This window comes from Felis catus, chromosome B1 (genome assembly GCF_018350175.1).
Source record: "Felis catus isolate Fca126 chromosome B1, F.catus_Fca126_mat1.0, whole genome shotgun sequence".
NCBI lineage: Eukaryota > Metazoa > Chordata > Mammalia > Carnivora > Felidae > Felis > Felis catus.
In genome coordinates this window covers 203573016-203593481 of record NC_058371.1, presented here as the reverse complement: position 1 = coordinate 203593481, position 20466 = coordinate 203573016, and the positions used below count along the sequence as shown (strand labels likewise).

The following is a 20466-nucleotide window of genomic DNA, read 5'->3' as shown; positions in this document are numbered from 1 at the left end:
GTTATTTGCATTTCTGTATAATTGAAAATTATCTTGTCAACTTCCACACACACAAAAAAAACCCTCTTAGGATTTGACTGGGATTGCACTGTGTTTATAAATCAGTAGTAGGAAAATTAACTTCTTTCTAATATTCTCAATAATCTAATAATCCCATTGAGTATGGAATTTTTTCCTATTTATAACTGTTTTATATTTTTCTGTGTTATACCATTGTTCCTTTAAAAAAAAAAAGGTTTACCCCTAGGTATTTGACTTTTGCTTATTCTATTCTATTTTATTGTTTTTAAGTTTTTATTTATTTATTTTTGAGAGAGAGCACGTGCACGCAAGTGGGAGAGGGGCAGAGAGAGAGAGAGAGAGAGGGACAGAAGATCTGAAGTGAGTTGAGAGAGCAGAGAGAGCCCTATGCAGGGCTGGAACCCATGAACGCTGAGATCATGTCCTGAGTCGAAGGCAGACACTTAACTGATTGAGCCACCAAGGCGCCCCTGCTTGTTCTGTTTTAAATGAGGCCTTCTACATTCTTCCTCATCTAACTTTGTCAGGAGAGATGTAATTGACTTTTTAAGTTGCTAATTGAATGGAGATTGCAAGACCCCTATTTTATGACTCAGGTCTTTGATCTTACTTTTTTCAACTGGAATCCCAATCTTTTGTTGTTGTTGTTCCTAAGAGTTGCAATTTCAAGTTACAGTCTGTTTGTCTCAGATGTTTTCTGTATTGCTGGGTAGTCCTGCAACACTCATTAAAAGACTCCACACAGATGCCTTTTACTCACCTTCTCAACCTTGGTTACTGGCACAACACCCAAGATCGTGGGCCGAGTGAGAAGTGGAATATTAACGAGGCACTTCTAGAGAACACCTGATATTTGAGACAGAGATGTAAAGTAGACATCAGAGAAAAGGAAAAACAAGCAAGTGTGATAACCAGAACTGAGTGAAGACAGTCGTTTTAATGTTTGTTTGTTTGTTTGTTTGTTTGTTTGTTTGTTTGTTTATTTATTTATTTATTTATTTATTTATTTATTTATTTATTTATTTTGAGAGACAGAGCACAGTGTGCATGAGCAGGGGAGAGGCAGAGAGGGAGAGAGAGAATCCCAAGCAGGCTCTATACTGTCAGCACAGGGCTCGATCTCAGGAAGTGGAGCTTCAGGAACCACGAGATCATGACCTGAGCTAAAATAAAAAGTTGATGCTTCATCAGCTGAGCCACCCAGGCGCCCAGTGAAGGTAGTCATTTGAAGGGTGATGTGTGTGGTCAGTGGTGGTTGGGCCTGAGATTTGATTTTTTGCCCTACTTGAAGGTGATAAGCTACTTTTTTACTCTTTTATGGCTGTTAGAGGGGACACGAGACTCCTGGGTCAGAGACTGCAGACTTTATTGCTCACAGTGCAGCAGCCATCACGAGCATGACCATGTCCACCTCCCTTGTTCTCTTCCCTTCCCCAAATCCCATGTCTGTGAAGTGGAGAGGTCTACGTACGTGCTGTGGGTACAGTGAGTTTATGTTGGTCAGGGTGAAGGAGCACTGAGTTTGGGGATCTGTCATTTTTTTTTAAAATTTTTTAAAAATGTTTTTATTTATTTTTGAGACAGAGAAAGACAGAGCATGAGCAGAGAAGGGGCAGAGAGAGAGGGAGACACAGAACCTGAAGCAGGCTCCAGGCTCTGAGCTGTCAGCACAGAGCCCAGCGTGGGGCTCGAACTCATGGACTGCGAGATCATGACCTGAGCTGAAGTCGGATGCTCAACCGACTGAGCCACCCAGGCGCCCCCGGATCTGTCATTTTTATAGTGGGCAGTAAGCACTCCTGCACTTTGTCTCAAGGTTATCTGCTTCATAAATGCTGAGAAATGGCCCAGTGGGGAGGGACAGGAGAGAATAGGCAGAGGTTTACAGCCCTGCTAGATCCATCAAGACCAGGAGAGACCCATGGAGGACTGTCTGCAACTGTCCTCCTGACAGACATTTTAAAAAGTTAACCAAGAAAAGATCTCAAGTGTTGAATGTGACAACAAAGAGATTGTATCTGACCTTTGCTAGATTCATGTCAGTGGAAGTGTGGGAGTAGAAGCCAAACTGAGCTGTGTGAAGAATAAAAGTATTGGTGAGGAAGCTGCGAAAGTCAACTTAAGGTGCTGATTTTGAAGATGCTTGACTGTGAAGGCAGGGAGAGCAGATCCAGAGAGAAAGGGGAGCTGGAGGAGGGGCTGAGAGCATTTAAATCTGGAAGGAAAGAGCTGGTAGTCAGGGAGAGGCATTCCCCCCCCCCCCATTAAATTTCATTTTTTGTTATAATAGTTGAGACAGCTGTGTATGAATATGTGTATAATAAGCATGTTATGAAGGGTAGTAAAATGAGCGCCAGCCAGCATTAAACCAGGCCGTTCCAGATACTCAGGCACCTTTCTGGGTTTTGCCTTCCCCATCTTCCCTCCTCCCCTTCTGAGGTAGCCACCATCCTTGAATTTTATATTTATCATTCCCTTATTTAAAAATTCCTGTAACAATTATATTGCCTATATGTGTATCTCTAATAATTTAATTTTGCTTATTTCTGATCTTTATGAAAATGGTGTATGTTTGGGGCGCCTGGGTGGCTCAGTCGGTTGGGCAGCCGACTTCGGCTCAGGTCATGATCTCGTGGTCCGTGAGTTTGAGCCCCGCGTCGGGGTCTGTGCTGACAGCTCAGAGCCTGGAGCCTGCTTCGGATTCTGTGTCTCCCTCTCTCTCTGACCCTCCCCCATTCATACTCAGTCTCTCTCAGTCTCAAAAATAAATAAACATTAAAAAAAAAAATTTAGGGGCGCCTGGGTGGCTCGGTCGGTTAAGCGTCCAACTTCAGCTCAGGTCACGATCTCGCGGTCCGTGAGTTCGAGCCCCACGTCGGGCTCTGGGCTGACGGCTCAGAGCCTGGAGCCTGCTTCCGATTCTGTGTCTCCCTTTCTCTTTGCCCCTCCCCCATTCATGCTCTCTCTCTGTCTCAAAAATAAATAAACATTAAAAAAAATTAAAAAAAAAAAAAGAAAATGGTGTATGTTTATGTTGCCTCTGTGTCTTTGTTTATAAGATTCCTCATGCTGTCTGGGTAGCTGCACTTATTCACAAATGTAATTCATCTGTGATTCACATACAATTCAATATGTTACTGTATATAATTTATTCATCAATAATTTTGTTGAAAGATACACAGTTTTGCTTTTTTTTTTTTTTTTTTTTTTTTTTTTTTTTTTTTTTTTTTTTACAATTATCAGTGATTGTTAAAAATGCTGTCAGGGCATTTGTATACCTGTCTCCAGTTACTCATTTGTAAGGGTTTTTTTTGTTTTTTTTTTTTTAATTTTTTTTTTCAACATTTATTTATTTTTGGGACAGAGAGAGACAGAGCATGAGCAGGGGAGGGGCAGAGAGAGAGGGAGACACAGAATCGGAAACAGGCTCCAGGCTCTGAGCCATCAGCCCAGAGCCTGACGCAGGGCTCGAACCCACTGACCTTGAGATCGTGACCTGGCTGAAGTCGGACGCTTAACCGACTGCGCCACCCAGGCGCCCCTGTAAGGGTTTTGTTAAGAGTGTGTGTTGGTTAGGATTTTCCAGAGAAAGAGAACCAACAGGAAAGACAGGGATTGAGAGGGGGGGAGAGAGAGAGAGAGATAGGGAAAGAGAAAAGGGAGGAGGAAGGAGAGGGTAAGGAAGGAAGGAGAGAGGAGATTTATTATAGGGATTGGCTCATGTGGTTATGGGGGCCAAGAAGTCCCACAATCTGTTACCTGCAGGCTGGAGACCCAGGAAAGCTGCTGGTGTCATTCAATCTGAGTCCAAAGGTCTGAGAACCAGGGGACAGTGGTGTGAGTCTTGGTCTGAGTTGGAAAGTCAGAGAACCAGGACTGCTGACGTCCGAGGGCAGGAGGCGGGGGTGTCTCAGCTGAAGCAGGGAGTCAGTTGGCCCTTCCCCTTTTGTCCTGTGACCCTCAGTAGAACAGATGATACCCACCCTCACTGGTGAGGGGATCGTTTTTATTCAGTCTACCAATTCAAATGCTCATCTCTTCCAGAGACACCCTCACAAACACACCCGAAAATAATGTTTTACTAGCTGTCTGTTACCTCTTAGCCCAGTTGAGTTGATACGTAAAATTACTTATCATGGTGTTTGTTTATGCAGTAGCATTGCTGGGTTGTAGGTAATTCAAATGTTTATTACATTTATAAGATAATAGCAGGTTCCCAAGTGATCATTCCAGTTTCTATCCCTGCCAGTAGTGTTTTGAGTTCCAGTTACCATATTCTTGCCCACACTTAGCATTGGGTAGGCAGACTTTGAAATTGTTTGGGGGTGGGAAAGAGTAAGGCAGAGAAATGGTGGTACCCCTGAGGTCCCACTAGGACGGGAGACCTGGGATCTCTTTCTAGAAGACTCATCTTTCTGTTGAGATGGGATTCTCAGGCAAGGCTGCATAGGGGTGCAAGTAAGGTGGGGTGGGGAACGTGGAAGTTGAGAAAATTACTGTCAGAAATCTTTTTTATAACATTTTTTTTGAGAGGGAGACTGGATTTCATAGGATGGGAAGAAACTGGGGAGTGGGTAAGGTTTTTACGTGGTCTCCTTGAGAAATGAGAACAGTGAGCTGTCAGGGTGTCCAGGTTGTGGCCTGAGTCCTTGTTGAAGGCGCAGACATTGCCCCCCTCAGCAGCACCCCCTGTGTTGGACAAGGAGAACAGGGTGGCAGGGCTGCTTAGGAAGGGTCAGGGTGGCTGCATAGGCTCAGCAGAAGCTGGGCCTCCGGGGTGTCCACTTGGCTCAACGCTCCCCTCCCCCCCCCCCCCCCCCGAGGTGCACTGTTCCTTCCACTGGACACGTGCATGCATCCACCCCAGCCACAGCCACTTTGTCCTGGCTCCTGTCTCCCTGCCTGCCCCCGCACCCCCCCCCCCCAAGTCAGGGTGTCTGCACAAGCTCAGCACAGAATAATAGACCCTAGGGATAGTTTTTGAATGAAAGGAGCAAGCTTACCTTTAATTTATATCCAAAGGTAATGTTTTAGGACCTCAGAACATTTACAAATACTCTTCCTGCACAGTAGAGTTCACAATATTTTGTTTGTATTCTGATAATGGGGGAGGACATGTTCAGATTTTTGGAGGGCCTGCTGTGTATGGGAGGGCCTTGTTCCTGACTTCTGTGGCCTGGTGGGCCTGGGTGCACTGCTTGTCAAGGCTACTGGGGAAGGAACAGAGGTTATCTTAATGCTTAACATTCTTCACTGAGGCCAAGCAGAGGCCCACGAACGTATGGCCTGCTCTGTGCAGGAGAAATTCAGACAGGCAGAGAGATGGGGTGGTCAAGGTGTTTTGTAAAAAGAGACCTGTGAGGATATAGGCCTAACTCAAAACAGTCTGCTCCTTAGTAGTCAGAACCAGGCCTGTGTTGAATTTAGCAATTTGGTTTCAGTTAATCATTCATCTGTCTCTTTATTTTTATATTTTTAAATATTTTTTATTAAAATTTTTTTACTGTTTATTTTTGAGAGAGAGAGCGAGCGTGCGCGCGTGCATGAGTGGGGTAGGGGCAGAGAGCGAGGGCGACAGAGAATCTGAAGCAGGTTCCAGGCTCTGAACTGTCAGCACAGAGCCTGATGCGGTGCTCAAACCCACAAACCATGAGATCATGATTTGAGCGGAAGTTGGACACTCAGTGGACTGAGCCACCCAGGTGCCCCCAAAATTGTTTTCTTTGAAGAGGTCTGTGTCACGCTCAGGCATCCTGCCACAAGGAAGACTACTTGGCAGATTAATACTGGTTTTTTTGTTTACAAGTTTATTTTATTTTATTTTCATTTATTGGGAGAGAGTGCATGAGCGAGCAGGGGAGGGGGAGAGAGAGAGAGGGAGGGAGGGAGGAAGAGAATATCCCAAGCAGGCTCTACACTGTCAGCATGGGAGCCTTGATACATGCCTTGAACCTGTGAACTGTGAGATTATGATGTGAACCGAAATCAAGAGCTGGATACTCAACTGACTGAGTCACCCAGGTACCCCGAAGGTTGATTATTTTAAAGCCTTCCTTTTGATTCTGGACATTAGCAATTGTGTCTGTGTTCTCAAATATGTCATTAAAACAGAAGTCTTGCATTTTATACTAAGGAGCCTGATTCTCCAGCGGTTATGTGCCTGCGGGTCTTACCAAGGCCTATAGTCTCAATTTAAACCAGCCATTCAAGAGTTTGCTAATATTTGTTTGTATCTTGAATGTTTGCCCTGTTGGGTCTTGGTTCCTAATACAGACATATAAAGTTCCTTCATGGTGAACATCATGAGAGTGGTTGCTGATACAGGTTGTCACTACCACTCAGAGCTGTCAGATTGGGCAGACAGAACTGAGCCTCACAGATATATCGTCCAGGTGGTGGTCTTCGGCTTTTCTGGATTAATGTAATGATTTTGAAACTCCTCTCCGTTGTTTTATGTATCCATAGTTAATTCTTTTTTTATTTCTGAGTAGTATTCCTTATCCATTCACCAGTAAAAGAACATTTATGTTTTTTGGGTTTGCTATTAACGGTACAGCCACTGGTAACATTTGAGTACAAGTCTTTGTGTGGACATAGTTCATTTCTCCTTGTTAAATACTTAGGAGTGGAATTGCTAGGTGTAGTTAACATTTTAAGGATCTGTCTTGGAATTTTTCAAAGTGCTTGTACTGTTTTCCAGCCACGTATGAGAGTTCCTGTTAATCTGTGTCCTCACCAAGGCTGGATACATTCACAGTCCTTAATTGTGGCCATTCTAGTGGCTTTATAGTGCATCTCAGGGTTTTAACTGGTATTTTCTTAATGACCTGATGAACATCTTTTCTTGTACTTATTTTCCATCTGTATCCCTTTGGTGATGTGGCTCTTCAAATCTTTTGCCTGTTTTTAATTAGGTTATTTGTCTTATTATTATTGAATTGTCACAGATCTCTATAGTATATTCTGAATACAAGCCTTTTGTCAGGTACATTTTTCAAATATTTCCTCCCAGTGTGTGGCTTGCCTTCTCATTGTATAACACTATTCTTTGAAAAGCAAAATTTTAAATTTCTATCAAGTCCAGTTTATCAATGTTTTAAAAATAATTTATTTTGAGAGAGAGAGAGAGAACACACATGGGCGTGCGCACATCCAAGCGAGGGAGGGGCAGAGAGAGAATCCCAAGCAGGCTGTACACTCAGCATGGAGCCCAACATGGGGCTTGATCCCACGACCTTGAGATCATGACCTGAGCTGAAATCAAGAGTTGGATGCTTAACTGACCGAGCCAGGAGCCCCCAGTTTATCGATTTTTAAGTGATTTGGGTTTTTTGTGTTCTATGTAAGTAATCTTTGCTACCCAAGGTTATAAAGATTTTTTTGCCCTGTGATTTTTTCTGAATGACTTCTGTTTTGAGCCCTTATATTTGATCTGTGATCCTTTTTTTAATTTAATTTTTTTATTTTATTTTTTTTTTCAATATATGAAGTTTATTGTCATATTGGTTTCCATACAACACCCAGTGCTCATCCCAAAAGGTGCCCTCCTCAATACCCATCACCCACCCTCCCCTCCTTTTTTTTATTTTAAATGTTTACTGATTTTTGAGAGAGAGAGAGAGAAAGAGAGAGAGAGAGAGAGAGAGAGAGCGAGCATGAGCAGGGGAGGGGCAGAGAGAGAGGGAGACACAGAATCTGAAGCAGGCTTCAGGCTGTCAGCCCAGAGCCCGATGCGGGGCTTGAACCCAAGAACCGTGAGATCATGACCTGAGCCGAAGTCGGACGCTTGACCTACTGAGCCACCCTGGTGCCCCGATCTGGGATCCATTTTGAGTGAAATTTGTATCTTTTTAAAATTTTTTACAATGTTTATTTTTTTTAATGTTTATTTATTTTTGACAGAGAGCGAGAGAACGTGAGCTAGCATGTGCATGAGTGGGGGGAGGGGCAGAGAGACAGGGAGACACAGAAGCTGAAACAGGCTTCACGCTTTGAGCTGTCAGCACAGAGCCCGATGTGGGGCTCAAACCCACGCATCGTGAGATTATGACCTGAGCGAAAGTTGGACGCTTAACCGACTGAGCCACCCAGCCGCCCTGATCTGTGATCTATTTTGAGTGAAATTTTGTTATCTTTTGTAAAGTAAGGTTGAGGTTCATCCTTTTTTCATGTCGATATCCATTTGTTTCAGAACTATTTGCTGAAAATACTATTTTTCCTTGTTAAATTATCTTGGCATCATTGTAAAAAATCAGTTGGTACTGAATGTATGGGTCTACTTCTGGACTCTGTCTTCCACTTTACATATATTACTCATCTTTTTGTTAGTACCTTAAAAGTCTTGATTCCTTAAGCTTTTTAGAGTAAGTCATGAAATTATGTAGAGGTTCTCTGGCTTTGTTCTTTTTCTTTTTTTTTTTTTTTAATTTTTAAAAATGTTTTTATTTATTTTTGAGGCAGAGAGAGACAGAGCATGAGCTGGGGAGGGGCAGAGAGAGAGGGAGACACAGAATCTGAAGCAGGTTCCAGGCTCTGTCTGAGCTGTCAGCACAGAGCCCGACGTGGGGCTTGAACCCACGAGCTGTGAAATCATGACCTGAGCTGAAGTCTGGAACTTAACCAACGGAGCCACCCAGGTGCCCCTACGCATTTCTCCTTTTAATTCCTGCTCCATGTATTTTGAGCTCTGTTATTGGCATGCTTATTTACCACTGTTACTGCTTCTTGTTAAATCAGTCATGTTGTTATTATTATTAATTTTGTCTTCATCGTCATCATAACCTTCATTCATTGCTGCTAACATTCCTCATACTAAAGCCAGCGTTAGTATGGTGGCTCATGGAGCCACCCAGCCTTTTTTGGTTAGTATTTGCATTCAGTATGTCTCCCAACCTTAATTTTTAACCAATTTGTCTTTATAATCTGCTGTAGAAAGCGTAGTGGATCTTGTTTTTTAATCCAATCTATCTTCTAACGGTTGGAAAATTTAACTATCTCTATTTCATGTCATTATTGATATGTTTGGATATAAATCTACCATCTTTTTTTTTTTTTCTATTTTTTCCTGTCTGTTGTTTGCTATTCTTTCCTTCCTCTTCCTTCTTTTCTTTTCGATTAGTTGAATACTTTTTATGATTCTATTTTACCTCCTCTTGGCTTATTACCTATTACTTTGTTTCATTTTTTTCTTTTTAAAAAATTTGTAATTTAGTTTATGTTTTTAATTCACATTCAAGTTAGTTAGCATATAGTGCAACATTGATTTCAGGAGTAGATTGCTTAATGTCCCTTACCCCATATAGCCCATCCCCCTTCCCAGAACCCCTCCATTAACCCTCTGTTTGTTCTCCCTATTTAAGAGTCTCTTATGGTTTGTCAACCCTCCCTGTTTTTATATTATTTTTGCTTCCCTTCTTTTATGTTCATCTGTTTTGTATCTTAAAGTCCTCATATGAGGGAAGTCATATGATATTTTTTTTCTCTCACTAATTTCGCTTAGCATAATACCCTCCAGTTCCATCCATGTAGTTGCAAATGGCAAGATTTCATTCTTTTTGATTGCCGAGTAATACTCCAGTGTGTGTGTGTGTGTGTGTGTGTGTGTGTGTGTGTGTGTGCGCGCGCGCACGCACATACATACCACATCTTCTTTATCCATTCATCCATCGATGGACATTTGGGCTCTTTCCATACTTTGGCTATTGTTGATGGTGCTGCTATAAACATGGGGGTGCACGTGCCCCTTTGAAACAGCACACCTGTATCCTTTGGATAAATGCCTAGTAGAGCAATTGCTGGGTTGTAGGGTAGTTCTAGTTTTTTGAGGAACCTCCATACTGTTTTCCAGAGTGGCTGCACCAGCTTGCATTCCTGCCAACAATGCAAAAGAGATCTTCTTTCTCTGCATCCTGGCCAACATCTGTTGTTGCCTGAGTTGTTAATGTTAGCCATTCTGACAGGTGTGATGGGGTATCTCATCGTGGTTTTGATTTGTAGTTCCCTGATGATGAGTGATGTTGAGCATTTTTTCATGTGTCGGTTGGCTATCTGGATGCCTTCTTTGGAGAAGTGTCTATTCATGTCGTCTGCCCATTTCTTCACTGGATTATTTGGTTTTGGGTGTTGAGTTTGATAAGTTCTTTATAGATTTTGGACACTAACCCTGTTATCTGATACGTTGTTTGCAAATATCTTCTCTTGTTCCGTTGGTTGCCTTTTGGTTTTGCTATGTTTCATTACTTTTAGTGGTTCCAGAGTTCACAATATGTATCTTCAACTTTTCAACCTCTACTTTCAAAGAATATTATATGCTTAACATGTAGTGTTAAGAGCCTTAAAAAGTTGTACTCTGAGCTCCACCAGTGTTTGTATAGTCATCTGCTTTTCTCATACAAATATAGAGTTTACCGTACATTTTTATTACTTTAGCTTTAAATAGTTAATTATCTTTTTAAAAGACTTAATAAACGAGAAAAGTCCTTGTCCTTTCCTTCTACTCCCCTTTATAAGCTTGGTGTTCTTCACACCATTCACCTGCGCTCTTCTGCCTTTAACGTTTCCTGTAGTGCTGTTTGTTTGAAAACTTTTCCTTTGCCTTCATTTTAAAAAGTTGTTTTTGCTAAGAATGCTAGGTTGTTGGTCATTTCTTTGCTGGCTTCCCTATTTTTGTCGGAAGCATGTTGCCATTCTTGTCTTTGCTCCTGTGTGCAGAAGGGATGTTTTCCTCTGCCTGCTTCTCCGATTTGCACCCCATTGTTGCTTTTTGGCAGTTTCACTCTGATGTGCCTTGGTGTGGTTTGCTTTCTGTTAATTGTGCTTGGGATTAGATGAGCTTTTAAGATATGCCAGTTTATGGTCTCCTCAAATGTGGGAAATTTTCAGCTATTTCTTTATATAGCCTTTTATTCTGGGATGCCATTACCTGCATGTTAGACATCTTGACTTTTGTTTTAGAAATACTTCGTTTGTTTTTTTTCAGTCTTGTTGCTGTACCTCATTTTGGATTATTACTTCAGATTTATTGATACTCTGTTGTAAGACAGCTTATGTTTTCATTTCTAGAAGTTCCATTTGCTTATTTTTTACATTTTCACTTGCTGCCCTTGTGTTTTCTGTTTTCCTCTACTTTCCGAAACTTAGAGTTTATAATCACCAGTTTGAGATTCTTGTCTCTTGGTTGCATCATTTTCGTTATTTTGGGTTCTGTTTCTCTTGATTGGTTTCCCTCATGGTTGTGAGTCATATTTTCTTTCTTCTTGATTTTGTTACTGGATGCTGGGCATTGTGCATTTTACCTTGTTGAGTGCTGGATTTTGTTGTATTCTCTTAAACTGTGTTGGATTTGGACAGAAGTTAAATCTGTGTAAGATGAGCACTACAAGGTGGCACATTTAAGGATTTACTGTATGGGCATGTGCTATTTTAAAAGGCCTCATTTCATCCCTTGTCACCAGGAAATGTTACTTTTCGGGTTCTTGGCTGCTGTTCGGAGTCTGTCCTGTGTGTCAGGTGCTAGTGCACAGCAGTGAGCAGGACGGAAAGGGTCCCACTCTTGTGGAACTGAGCTTCCAGTGATGAAGACAGGTGAAAAACAACACAGCGACAACCACAGGAAAACAAGGGAGACACCAGGATTTCAAAGAGCAGTTTGTGATATAAGAGATTAACAGGGGAGATCAAGGTCAGGAGATGGGCACCCACACCAGTAGTTTGAACAGGGGCACTTTTGCGTGGAGAGCCAAGGGTAACAGATCAACTAGCCACATCTGGGAAGGGAACGCAAAAGAATCCAGCAGTGGCACATCTAGGGGGCAGCCACTACCACGCAGCTTAGGGAGACGACGCCAGGCAGGACCGACTCCCTGGGAAGAGGCTCTCCGGGTGGCGGAGCAGCTGCTGAGGAGCCGCAGGGCGCGGCAGGTGGGCTCGAGGGGGAGCTGGCGGCGCTCAGTCCACCTCGCTTCTCCGAGGGGCTGGCGGGAAGAGCCCCTGCCTCCGCAGTGTCCCTCCGGCGCCCCCTGCCGGCAAGGCTCCGCTCGGCGCCAGCTGCTGGGGAGGCGTGTTTGCCGGGGCTGCTCCCACACAGACCCCGGAGGCAAGGGTGCATTTGGGGCCCAGAGGCCAAAGGTTGACCCCTGGCTCCCCCGTTTCCCTGCTGAGGTGTGCCTGCTAGAACTCTGTCCGTCTGCCAGGCCATTCACAGGGCTAGGGGGTTAGTGCTCCAGGCCGAGAGCAAGTACGGTGACAGGAGGGCAACAGTGTGCCCTGGGAAGGCTAGAGGACTGTGTCGAGATAGTTAGAGTCTGTTCCTAGCTGGTATGGAAGTTCTGTGCGGGGAGGTGACAGGGTCTCTCTTGCTGCAGCCACCACCCTGGCTGCGACTTGCAGAGGAGCCGTGGGCACGGGCGGAGCCGCCACGGTCGGGTCGGCGGGCACAGGTGACGGGGCGTGGCCTGGTTGGGCGTGGCCTGGTTGGGCTCGGAGTCGCGCGGCAGCCTTGCTGTTGGGGTCGATGGGGGTGGAGGAGCGAGACCCCCTCCGCGAGGGGCACGGACCTGCTGTCCTTGGGGGGCAGCCTGCTTCCGCCAGCACCGCCTGCGGACCTGTGGACCCTTTTCAGGCCTTTCCCGTCGCTGTGGTATTAGAATGGCCTCATTTTCAGGTCCTCTGCCCTTTGCCGGGCTGTCCGTGGTCCTCCTCGGTGACAGCCGCCCCCCTAGGCCACGGTTGGGACTTGGCACGGGACTGTGTGCCGCGGACTGTGTGAGACAGCCCGCAGTCCCGCTTGCCCCCGCCCTCAGTGCTGGCCCGCCCCTGGCTCCTGCTGCGCCCCGCCGGGTGCCCGGACTCCAGGAGCCGCACGATAGGCCCGGCGTTCTGTGCTCCCCCCGGTAGCCAGCCCAGGAGGTGCCCCACGGTCTGCCCGCAGACGCCACAGCCCGCGAGGGAGGGCTTGCGGCCCGGTGTTCGCGCGTGCGCACTCCCTTCAGCGCCCCTCCCGCGGCTCTGCCCTTCTCCTCAGCTGTGCGGGCGATGGCCGTGGGGCCGGCTGCCCTGTTGGTGCCCTTTCTTGCGGGGGGGGGGGGAGGGGTCATCCGCTCTCAGACAGGAGCCCACTTCCCACACTGTACCAGAGTCCTTCTCAGGTCCCGTCATCGAGGGACAGGGTGCCAGCTGGGTGGGTGTTGGGGTCACGTCCCAAGACCGGAGAGGGCCCGGGGAGGGGGTAAAGGTCGCATTTCTGCCCCCTGGAGTGGCCGTTGGGTGTCCAGTCACGGAGGTCGGAGCCCGCTTCACCCCGCCGCCTCTGCCCGGAACGCTCGCTTCTCCAGCCAGCCTCCCGTCCCTCTCAGCACCCGCGGCGCAGCCACTTCCGGCTACTTCCGGCGGGCTCCCGGCTGGGGCCACCGGCTGCGCCCCGAGCGCCGTCCCACGCGTGGGGGCCGGCCCGGCGCGCGTGCGGGGCTGGAGCTGCTCTTCTCTGGAGAATGAGCGACGTTTTGGGACGGCCTTCCCGGGATCAGGTGGCACGTCTGAAGGCGCGACGGTCAGTTGCAAAGGTCTCGGGTGTCAGGAAGAGTCGCCCAGGTGAGGCCGTTGGGGATCTCGTCAGTGTCTAGGTTTCAATCTGTTTCTCCAAGGCCTTTTTCTGACGCGTTGGTCGCAAATTTGTGCCGTGAGCGTTTGAACATGGTCTGTCCTGTTCTCTTTTTCAAGCAGGGCCAAGACTTTCTTCTTCACTCCCCTCTCAGCGGCTCGCAGCCGGAGGCGGGCGGCGGGCGGCTGGCCCTCGGCGCACAGACGCTGCCCTCGGCCGGGCTGGGCGCCGCCCCCTCGGACGCCGCGTGTGCTTGCGAGGCGTGCAGCGAGCGCAGGTACGGGTGCCCCCGGGGGGTGGGGGGTGGGGTGAGGCGAGGCGAGGCGAAGCGGGGTGAGGAGAGCGAGAGCCCCCCCCCCCCCCCCCCCCCCCCCCCCCCCGGCCCCAGGACGCTGGGCAGGCCGGCACTGCGGCTGCTGCGGGGCAGAGGGGAGGAGGAGCCGGGGCTTAGGGGGCTCGGGATCGCAGCCACAGCGGCCGCGCGGAGGGCGGGACGGGGCGGGGGCTTCATGGGGAGTGAGAGCTGCCTGGGGAGCCTCTGCGTTCCCTATGCGTTCCCTATGCGGGAGGCCAGGTGCGTTAGCTTGCGTCGTGCGAGGAGGGGCCCCGGGACATCGGTCCAGGGTCCAGGGTCCGGGGACCGGCCGCTGTGGGCACCTGGGGCCACGGCAGTCGGGGTGGCCCCCCCCCCCCTTGGGCCGTCTGGAGGGTGAAGGGCGACACCGACCCTGCGCTAACCCTGGCCTCCTTGCTCTTGTGCCCTCTAACAGAGAGATTTCGGCAGACACAGACCGGGAGCCCCAGCAGCTGCAGAACTACTGGTCAGAAGTGCGCTACATGGTCCGCTGCATTTACCGCCAGGCAGGGACTCCGCTGGCCGACGACCAAGACCAGAGTCTCGTGCCGGACAAGGAGGGGGTGAAGGAGCTCGTGGATAGGTACACGTTGCCCCCTGTGTCATGTCCCTCCCTCACCTGTTGCCGGGGAAGCCTCCTCTCTGCTTGCGGGGGGGGGGGGGGGGGTCGTCTCCTTTCAGGACCTAGTGAGCTCGGCGGTGCCTGCTTGGCCCCGGGGGCACTGCCAGTCTTCAGCAGACAGACTGCCAAAAAGCACACCTGCTGGGTAAAGTTTCCAACTCTAATTCTGATGAAATACCTCTTGTCTGTATAATAAAAAAAGAAAAATGAGTTGACATGTTTCTTTCATTTCTTAGCGCTGAGACAGACCGTAACACTGCTTTTTGAGTACTTTCTGTGCCGGGGGTGATCTAAGCACTTCCTCAGGAGGCACTCTTGCATGTAGTTAACCCAAGGAGGACAGGACAGGCAGTTATCCCACTGTCAAGGTGAGAAGAAGCTTCCGTGAGGCCAGGCAGCTTGAGAGCGCGTGTAAGCGTGAGTAGAGGGCCTGCTGTAGCCAGGCCTGGACGTGTGGGTGATTCTCAGACCAGAGTGGCTCACCACATGGCGTCTGTTGTTCAGCAGCACTTTGTGCCCGCTGACACTACAGAACTTGAGGTGGGCATAATTTGTATTCTTCCTTACAGCTTGTAGCATCTTTTTCCTCTTTTTTTGACATGTTCCGAATAAGAGGAATAAATTTGAGCTGGACATTTCATGGATCGATTCTCCTTTTGTTTTGTTTTTCTCACATTTTGAATGCAACACCTTTGGGGGTCTCAGAAACCCTTGTTTGCTGTAGAGTACGGTTTATCTGTGGAGACTGGAATAGTGATTGGCCATGGGTTCTCCTGACTAGTGGTTGAATCCCACCAGTGTGTTTAGCGCTTGGCCTCTGTTCCAGGAGGCGGTTCTGGGTGGTATGTGCCTGTTTTGGAAGTTAGGTTGCCAAGTGAGTATGAGGAAGAAACATGACCTGCACCTCAGGCCCATGACTTCATACCCTGTGAATGCTTAGGAAGTGGCTAAAGTCAAACGAGGCAGTTGAAGGAGGATACCCAGCAGGTACAGTGTGGTGAGAGATGTTACCATGGAAATTATAAAGGTAATACTGTGAATTGTGAAGGTTTGGGAAGCAGTGTTGCTCTAAGAGTGAAATAATACTGTTATGTGGAAATCTCACGCCCCCATCTAGAAGTGTCTGTATCGGATAACCGTATTTCCCCCAGTCCTTGCATCCAGGAACGCTGCTGTTTTTGCTGGTTATGTGCCGACACACATCAGGAGAGGGATGTGTGTGATGCCTGTACAGCTGGTGACGATAATCCTTTCCTCCTTTCCGTGGCCCCCAGCGTCCTGCATGGTCCTGCTCTGCGCCACTCTCATACTGTTAGTCACTGCATTCCAGCTGTGCTGGCTCCCGTCATTCCTCTCCTGGCCACACTCGCTCCTGCTCCAGGACCTTTGCATTTGCTCTTCTGTCTGCATTGTTCTTGCTTCCTCGGGGTTGTTTTTCCTCCCTTCAATTGTTCACATTACTTTTCGGAGTAACCTCAAAGAGGCCACCCTAAGATCTGAGGCGCCTCCCTGCCATCACTATTCCTCCCCTTGCCTTCTTTCTTATTACGTTACTGCCGTTACCTAGAATTCCATCATATATGTGCACGTGCCATAAGCGTCACGTGGGCGGAGAGTTTCTTTACTTGGCTTCCTCACTGCTGCGGTTTGACGGGTTAGAATAACCTTCAGCACACAGGCGCGCCCGTGCTTGTTGACTGTGTGTATGAATGAGCTGCCCGCATCTTCAGCGTATTCCTGCCTCTTGGTCATACGGTTTTTAAAAAAACCACTTGCAGAAGTACCCCATGGCCATTTCATTAAATTTGTAGAATCCAGAGAGGGACAGAGACATAAAGTAAAACAGATGTACAGTTCTCCATGCTAAGAGGCATCCAGTCTCCCTATAAGTTTGATAGTTCCTCTGTCATTTGAGTCTTCTGTGGTGTCCATTTAACACACGAAATGCATTCCGTTTCACAGGACAGTTGTTGTACTGGAAATTAAGGAACTGTCTGTCTGAAACATACTGGCCTCAGTGGGAGTCCCATCAGTTTTTATTGTTTCTCTAGCCACATTGTGTATAAGGCTTCCCATGTTTCATGGCTGGGTTTCACTTGGTGCTTGTCTTTGCAACTCAGGTGGTGCGCTAATTTAAAACTGAAATAGATGGCAACTTACTACATTCTTCCCTTTTGACCAAACGTGGTGCCCAGAAGGTGAAAGGATCCATTATGTAAAGTCCAGGAACTGTGGCCTAATACGTTTTACAACTTGTGTCTAATGAAGCACTGGCCTCAGAGTGCTTCCTCCTGGTGGCGGGTCACAGACAGATACTGTCGTCACCCCAGTGATCCTGGGTTTCTGTCTGCAGGCTCCTCAGAAGCTCATACTTAAGAGGAACGGCCACTTTACAAGTAGATTATCTACAAGTTAGGAAAGAAGTTCATAAAAATGTTAACTGCTATTGTGGCCCAGTGGAAAGGCCCTTATTAATTTTTTCCCTGCTCCTCATTTTAGAGATTTTATTTTATACGCTTCTTTGGGTTATTTGGTGGGATAATTTAAAAAGGGATGTATTGTTTCGACAGTGTCCTCTGATTATAAAAATAATAAGCCCATTTGGATTGTATACCGAATTCATAGAAAGGACAGAATAGTCTGCATTAGTCCTCCAAGCCAGGTATCACTTCTGCTGGGATCGTCGCTTTTCACCTAACATATGGGCATTGAAAATTAATTGTCTTCAGCCTCCTGTGTTTTTAGATAGTCTTGTGGTTGAGAAAGCACATCCCTCCCAAGACAGCTGCTGCGGTGCCCGTGTGTAAGCACTGCCACCTGCTGGTTCTGTGAGTTCCAGCCTTGTACCCAGCCCGTGTGGACTTCTGTGTTTGGCTGAGGGATGAACTCAGTGATCAGCTGAGTCAGTACATGTGCGAGCCAGTGCTAGTGCAGGGTAAGCTCTGAGTAAATACCGGGGTTTTTTTGGTCCATTAGCTGGTGACTTTGGAGTTCTCGATGCTTTCTGTGCCTGGGTTCCTCTCTGTTGAGTGGGGTGATGGCCCCTCTCACAGGCGGTTGAGAAGATGGCTGCTGTTTCTGTCGTCGGGCGGGTGCCTGTGCAAAGGCTCCGGGACGTTGCTGGTAGAACAGTTCCAAGGAGGGCCTTGTGTGGATGGGATACGGGTGAGTGGTGACTCTCTCTTCTCTGCGCAGGCTCTGTGAGAGGGACCCTTACCAGCTGTACCAGCGGTTGGAACAACAGGCCAGAGAGTATGTGCTGGAGATGAAGGTCCGACTCCTCCGGCAGCTGTCGGCTGCATCCAAAGTGAAAGCCCCGTCTGCCCTGCAGGGCCCTCCACAGGCGCACCAGTTCATCTCCCTCCTTCTCGAAGAGTACGGTGCCCTCTGCCAGGCGGCACGCACAATCAGCACCTTCCTTGGCACGCTGGTAAGAGGGAAAGCTGCCTTTCTCTGGTTCTGCTGGGGAGAGCTGTGGAGAAGGGCTGTGGTCGTGTGAAGCTGTGAGGCTTGTGTGTTGATCGCGTGTACCGTCACGGGCTCCTGCTTGGCGGTGTTCAGGCATGTAGGAGAGAACCTGATTCCTCTCCCTTTTCTCTTCTCTCTGGACTTTGCCGTGGGATAAAAGTGTTGTGTGAATTGATATCCGGGCGACACATCACAGGAATGCTCTTTGGAGGCCTTGAGGCCTAGGGAGGGAGCGATGGGGACCATATGAGGTTAGGACCAGTGTGTGTGCATTAACGGAAAAGAAAGAGAGATGGCTTCTGTCTTGAGTTGTTAACTCTGCTGTCAGTGTGCACACGTAGAGCATGAGTCCTGTAGAGGACACTTGCTGATAGCCCTGTGGCTTTCGGTCATTGATTGACCAGTCCAACCCTGGGTTAAGGATGGGTTCACAGAAACAAGTGAGAACACCACCCCGCCCCGCATCCCTGTCTGGTAGTGCTAACAAAGGAGTGTCCTTTCTGACCACTTCACAAAGGTAAGTTAGCACAGGTGGGTAGAAAGAGGCACATAGTGGAAGTACAGTTACTGGAAACCAGCTAAGCTGGAGATGAGTGCCTTTGGTCAGCTCTGGCAGTCAGCGCAGCTGCCAGTTGGAAGGAGACCATGGTACCCAAGAGACCAGCCATTCATGCTTTCTGGACTGTTACAGAAATAGCAATTTGCTGATAGTCTGTGGAGCTGTTGCTCATCACCTAAATTTTATTATTAAATGATACTTCAGGGGCGCCTGGGTGGCTCAGTCAGTTAAGCATCCGACTTCGGCTCAGGTCATGATCTCATGGTTCGTGATTTCCAGCTCCGCGTCGGGCTCTGTGCTGACAGCTCAGAGCCTGGAGCCTGTTTCGGATTCTGTGTCTCCCTCTCTCTCTGTCCCTCCCCTGCTCACGCTCTCTCTCTCTCAAAATAATAAACATTAGAAGAAAATTTAAATGATACTTCATTGGGCTAGTTTTGAGTACTTTCTCATGGGTAAAACTACATTTTGAAACAAGTATAGTAATCAGTAATCCCTAAAGTTTTAAATGTAATGGTCTTTACTGTGACTCTAAAGTTGATAGAGCTTCCTGCTAGAGAAATTTACAGGCACGCAATTTGGCAAGTAATTTCAGGGGGTTCACGGACTTCCTCAAGCATTCCTGTGGTAGACCTTGCCATTCCTGTAAGTGACTCCCTGCATCTTCGAGGAGAGCTTGTGTTGTGAGAAAAGGACTGCTGAGTGGGAGGGGCAGAGTCTCTGCTTCAAGATGCGATTCTGCAACTGGATGCCAGCGCCCCGAGCGGGGCCAGGCTCGCCTCTGACACCTCACTCCTTCCTGGCGCGTCTCATGCAACTCTTCCTCTTCTGCCTCGACTTACTGAAAGTAAGTCAGAAGTTCACATCTAGTGCCATCTCCTCTGTGACCACAACCTTGAGACCTTCCTGAGTCTGCTGTGAGAGGGGACAGCCAAAGTTAAGAGTGTCTCCTGGCTGTCTGAACTTCATGCATAGCAGTGAAGAGTGCTACCGCAGTGCCCGAGCTGGTGCTTTAAGTCCAGGCCCTCCTCAGGCAGTTAGAGTGGAATATGGCTCTGGAACCAAACAGATCGATTTGGACCCTGCTTCTTGGAGCAAATTCCTAGAAATTTACATAGAAATATTTTCTTGTGGTTTGGAAAAAAATTCGTAAGCGCGAAGAACAAAATGTAGTTGTTTGGTCGGGGATTTATGGCACTTTGGTTGCACATGGAGATACTCTCTTTGGTTTCCAGTGGTACAGCAGACGAGATACCTTGAACGCTTCCTTCCTTCAAGGGAAACAACTGAATTACTGGATGACAGAAACTAAAACAAGATACGAGCTTTTACAACACATTGCTGAGGTGGCATGAGAGGCAAGAAGCCTTGGGGGTGAAAAACACATCGGCAGCTGGAATTCTGAGTAACTTGTGTGCCCCAAAGCCACCATTCACTCCAAGGATTTATAATCCCGGAAGACAGGATGTACAGCCTAGGTCCAGCCCCGGGTGGCATCGGCACGCAGTGCTGGGCCTGCAAATGGCCACCACCTCCCTGTGAGAGCGAAGGAGAGGCCCTCAGACTGGAGGGACGGCAAGGGCGTATGCCTGTTATGATCTTGGGGAGGGCAGAGGTGAAGTACAGCCTCCCCCAAAAGTGTGTAACGGTGAACCAACTGCCTCCTCGGCCTGTGGTCTCAACAAGTGCTGTCGGTGGGGTATCGCAACTCCCAAGCCCACAGGTCACTTTATGGTGATGGAGGCTGTCATGTCAGTAAATCAAGCAACGTGCACGTAGTGGGCTTGGCGTCATCCCAGGTAACCACAGTAACCTTGTCGTGTCACAAAAGCTGACTATGACTTCTT

General features: G+C 47.9%; 1 protein-coding gene across 14 annotated transcripts in view; it reads left to right on the top strand.

The window, feature by feature from the left end:
- Window positions 1-20466, top strand: part of FAM193A (family with sequence similarity 193 member A) — a 169973-nt gene that overhangs the window by 84301 nt on the left and 65206 nt on the right. For 11 of the 14 annotated variants that reach the window (XM_023253472.2, XM_023253470.2, XM_045056888.1 and 8 more), the window contains 3 exons: window positions 13738-13895; window positions 14389-14556; window positions 17791-18025. In XM_023253472.2, the coding sequence (XP_023109240.2) occupies window positions 13738-13895; window positions 14389-14556; window positions 17791-18025 (561 nt within the window). Of the gene's footprint in view, window positions 1-13170; window positions 13609-13737; window positions 13896-14388; window positions 14557-17790; window positions 18026-20466 lie in introns of those variants that run through there. The other 3 variants (XM_023253476.2, XM_023253474.2, XM_023253475.2) reach the window with 2 other exon arrangements.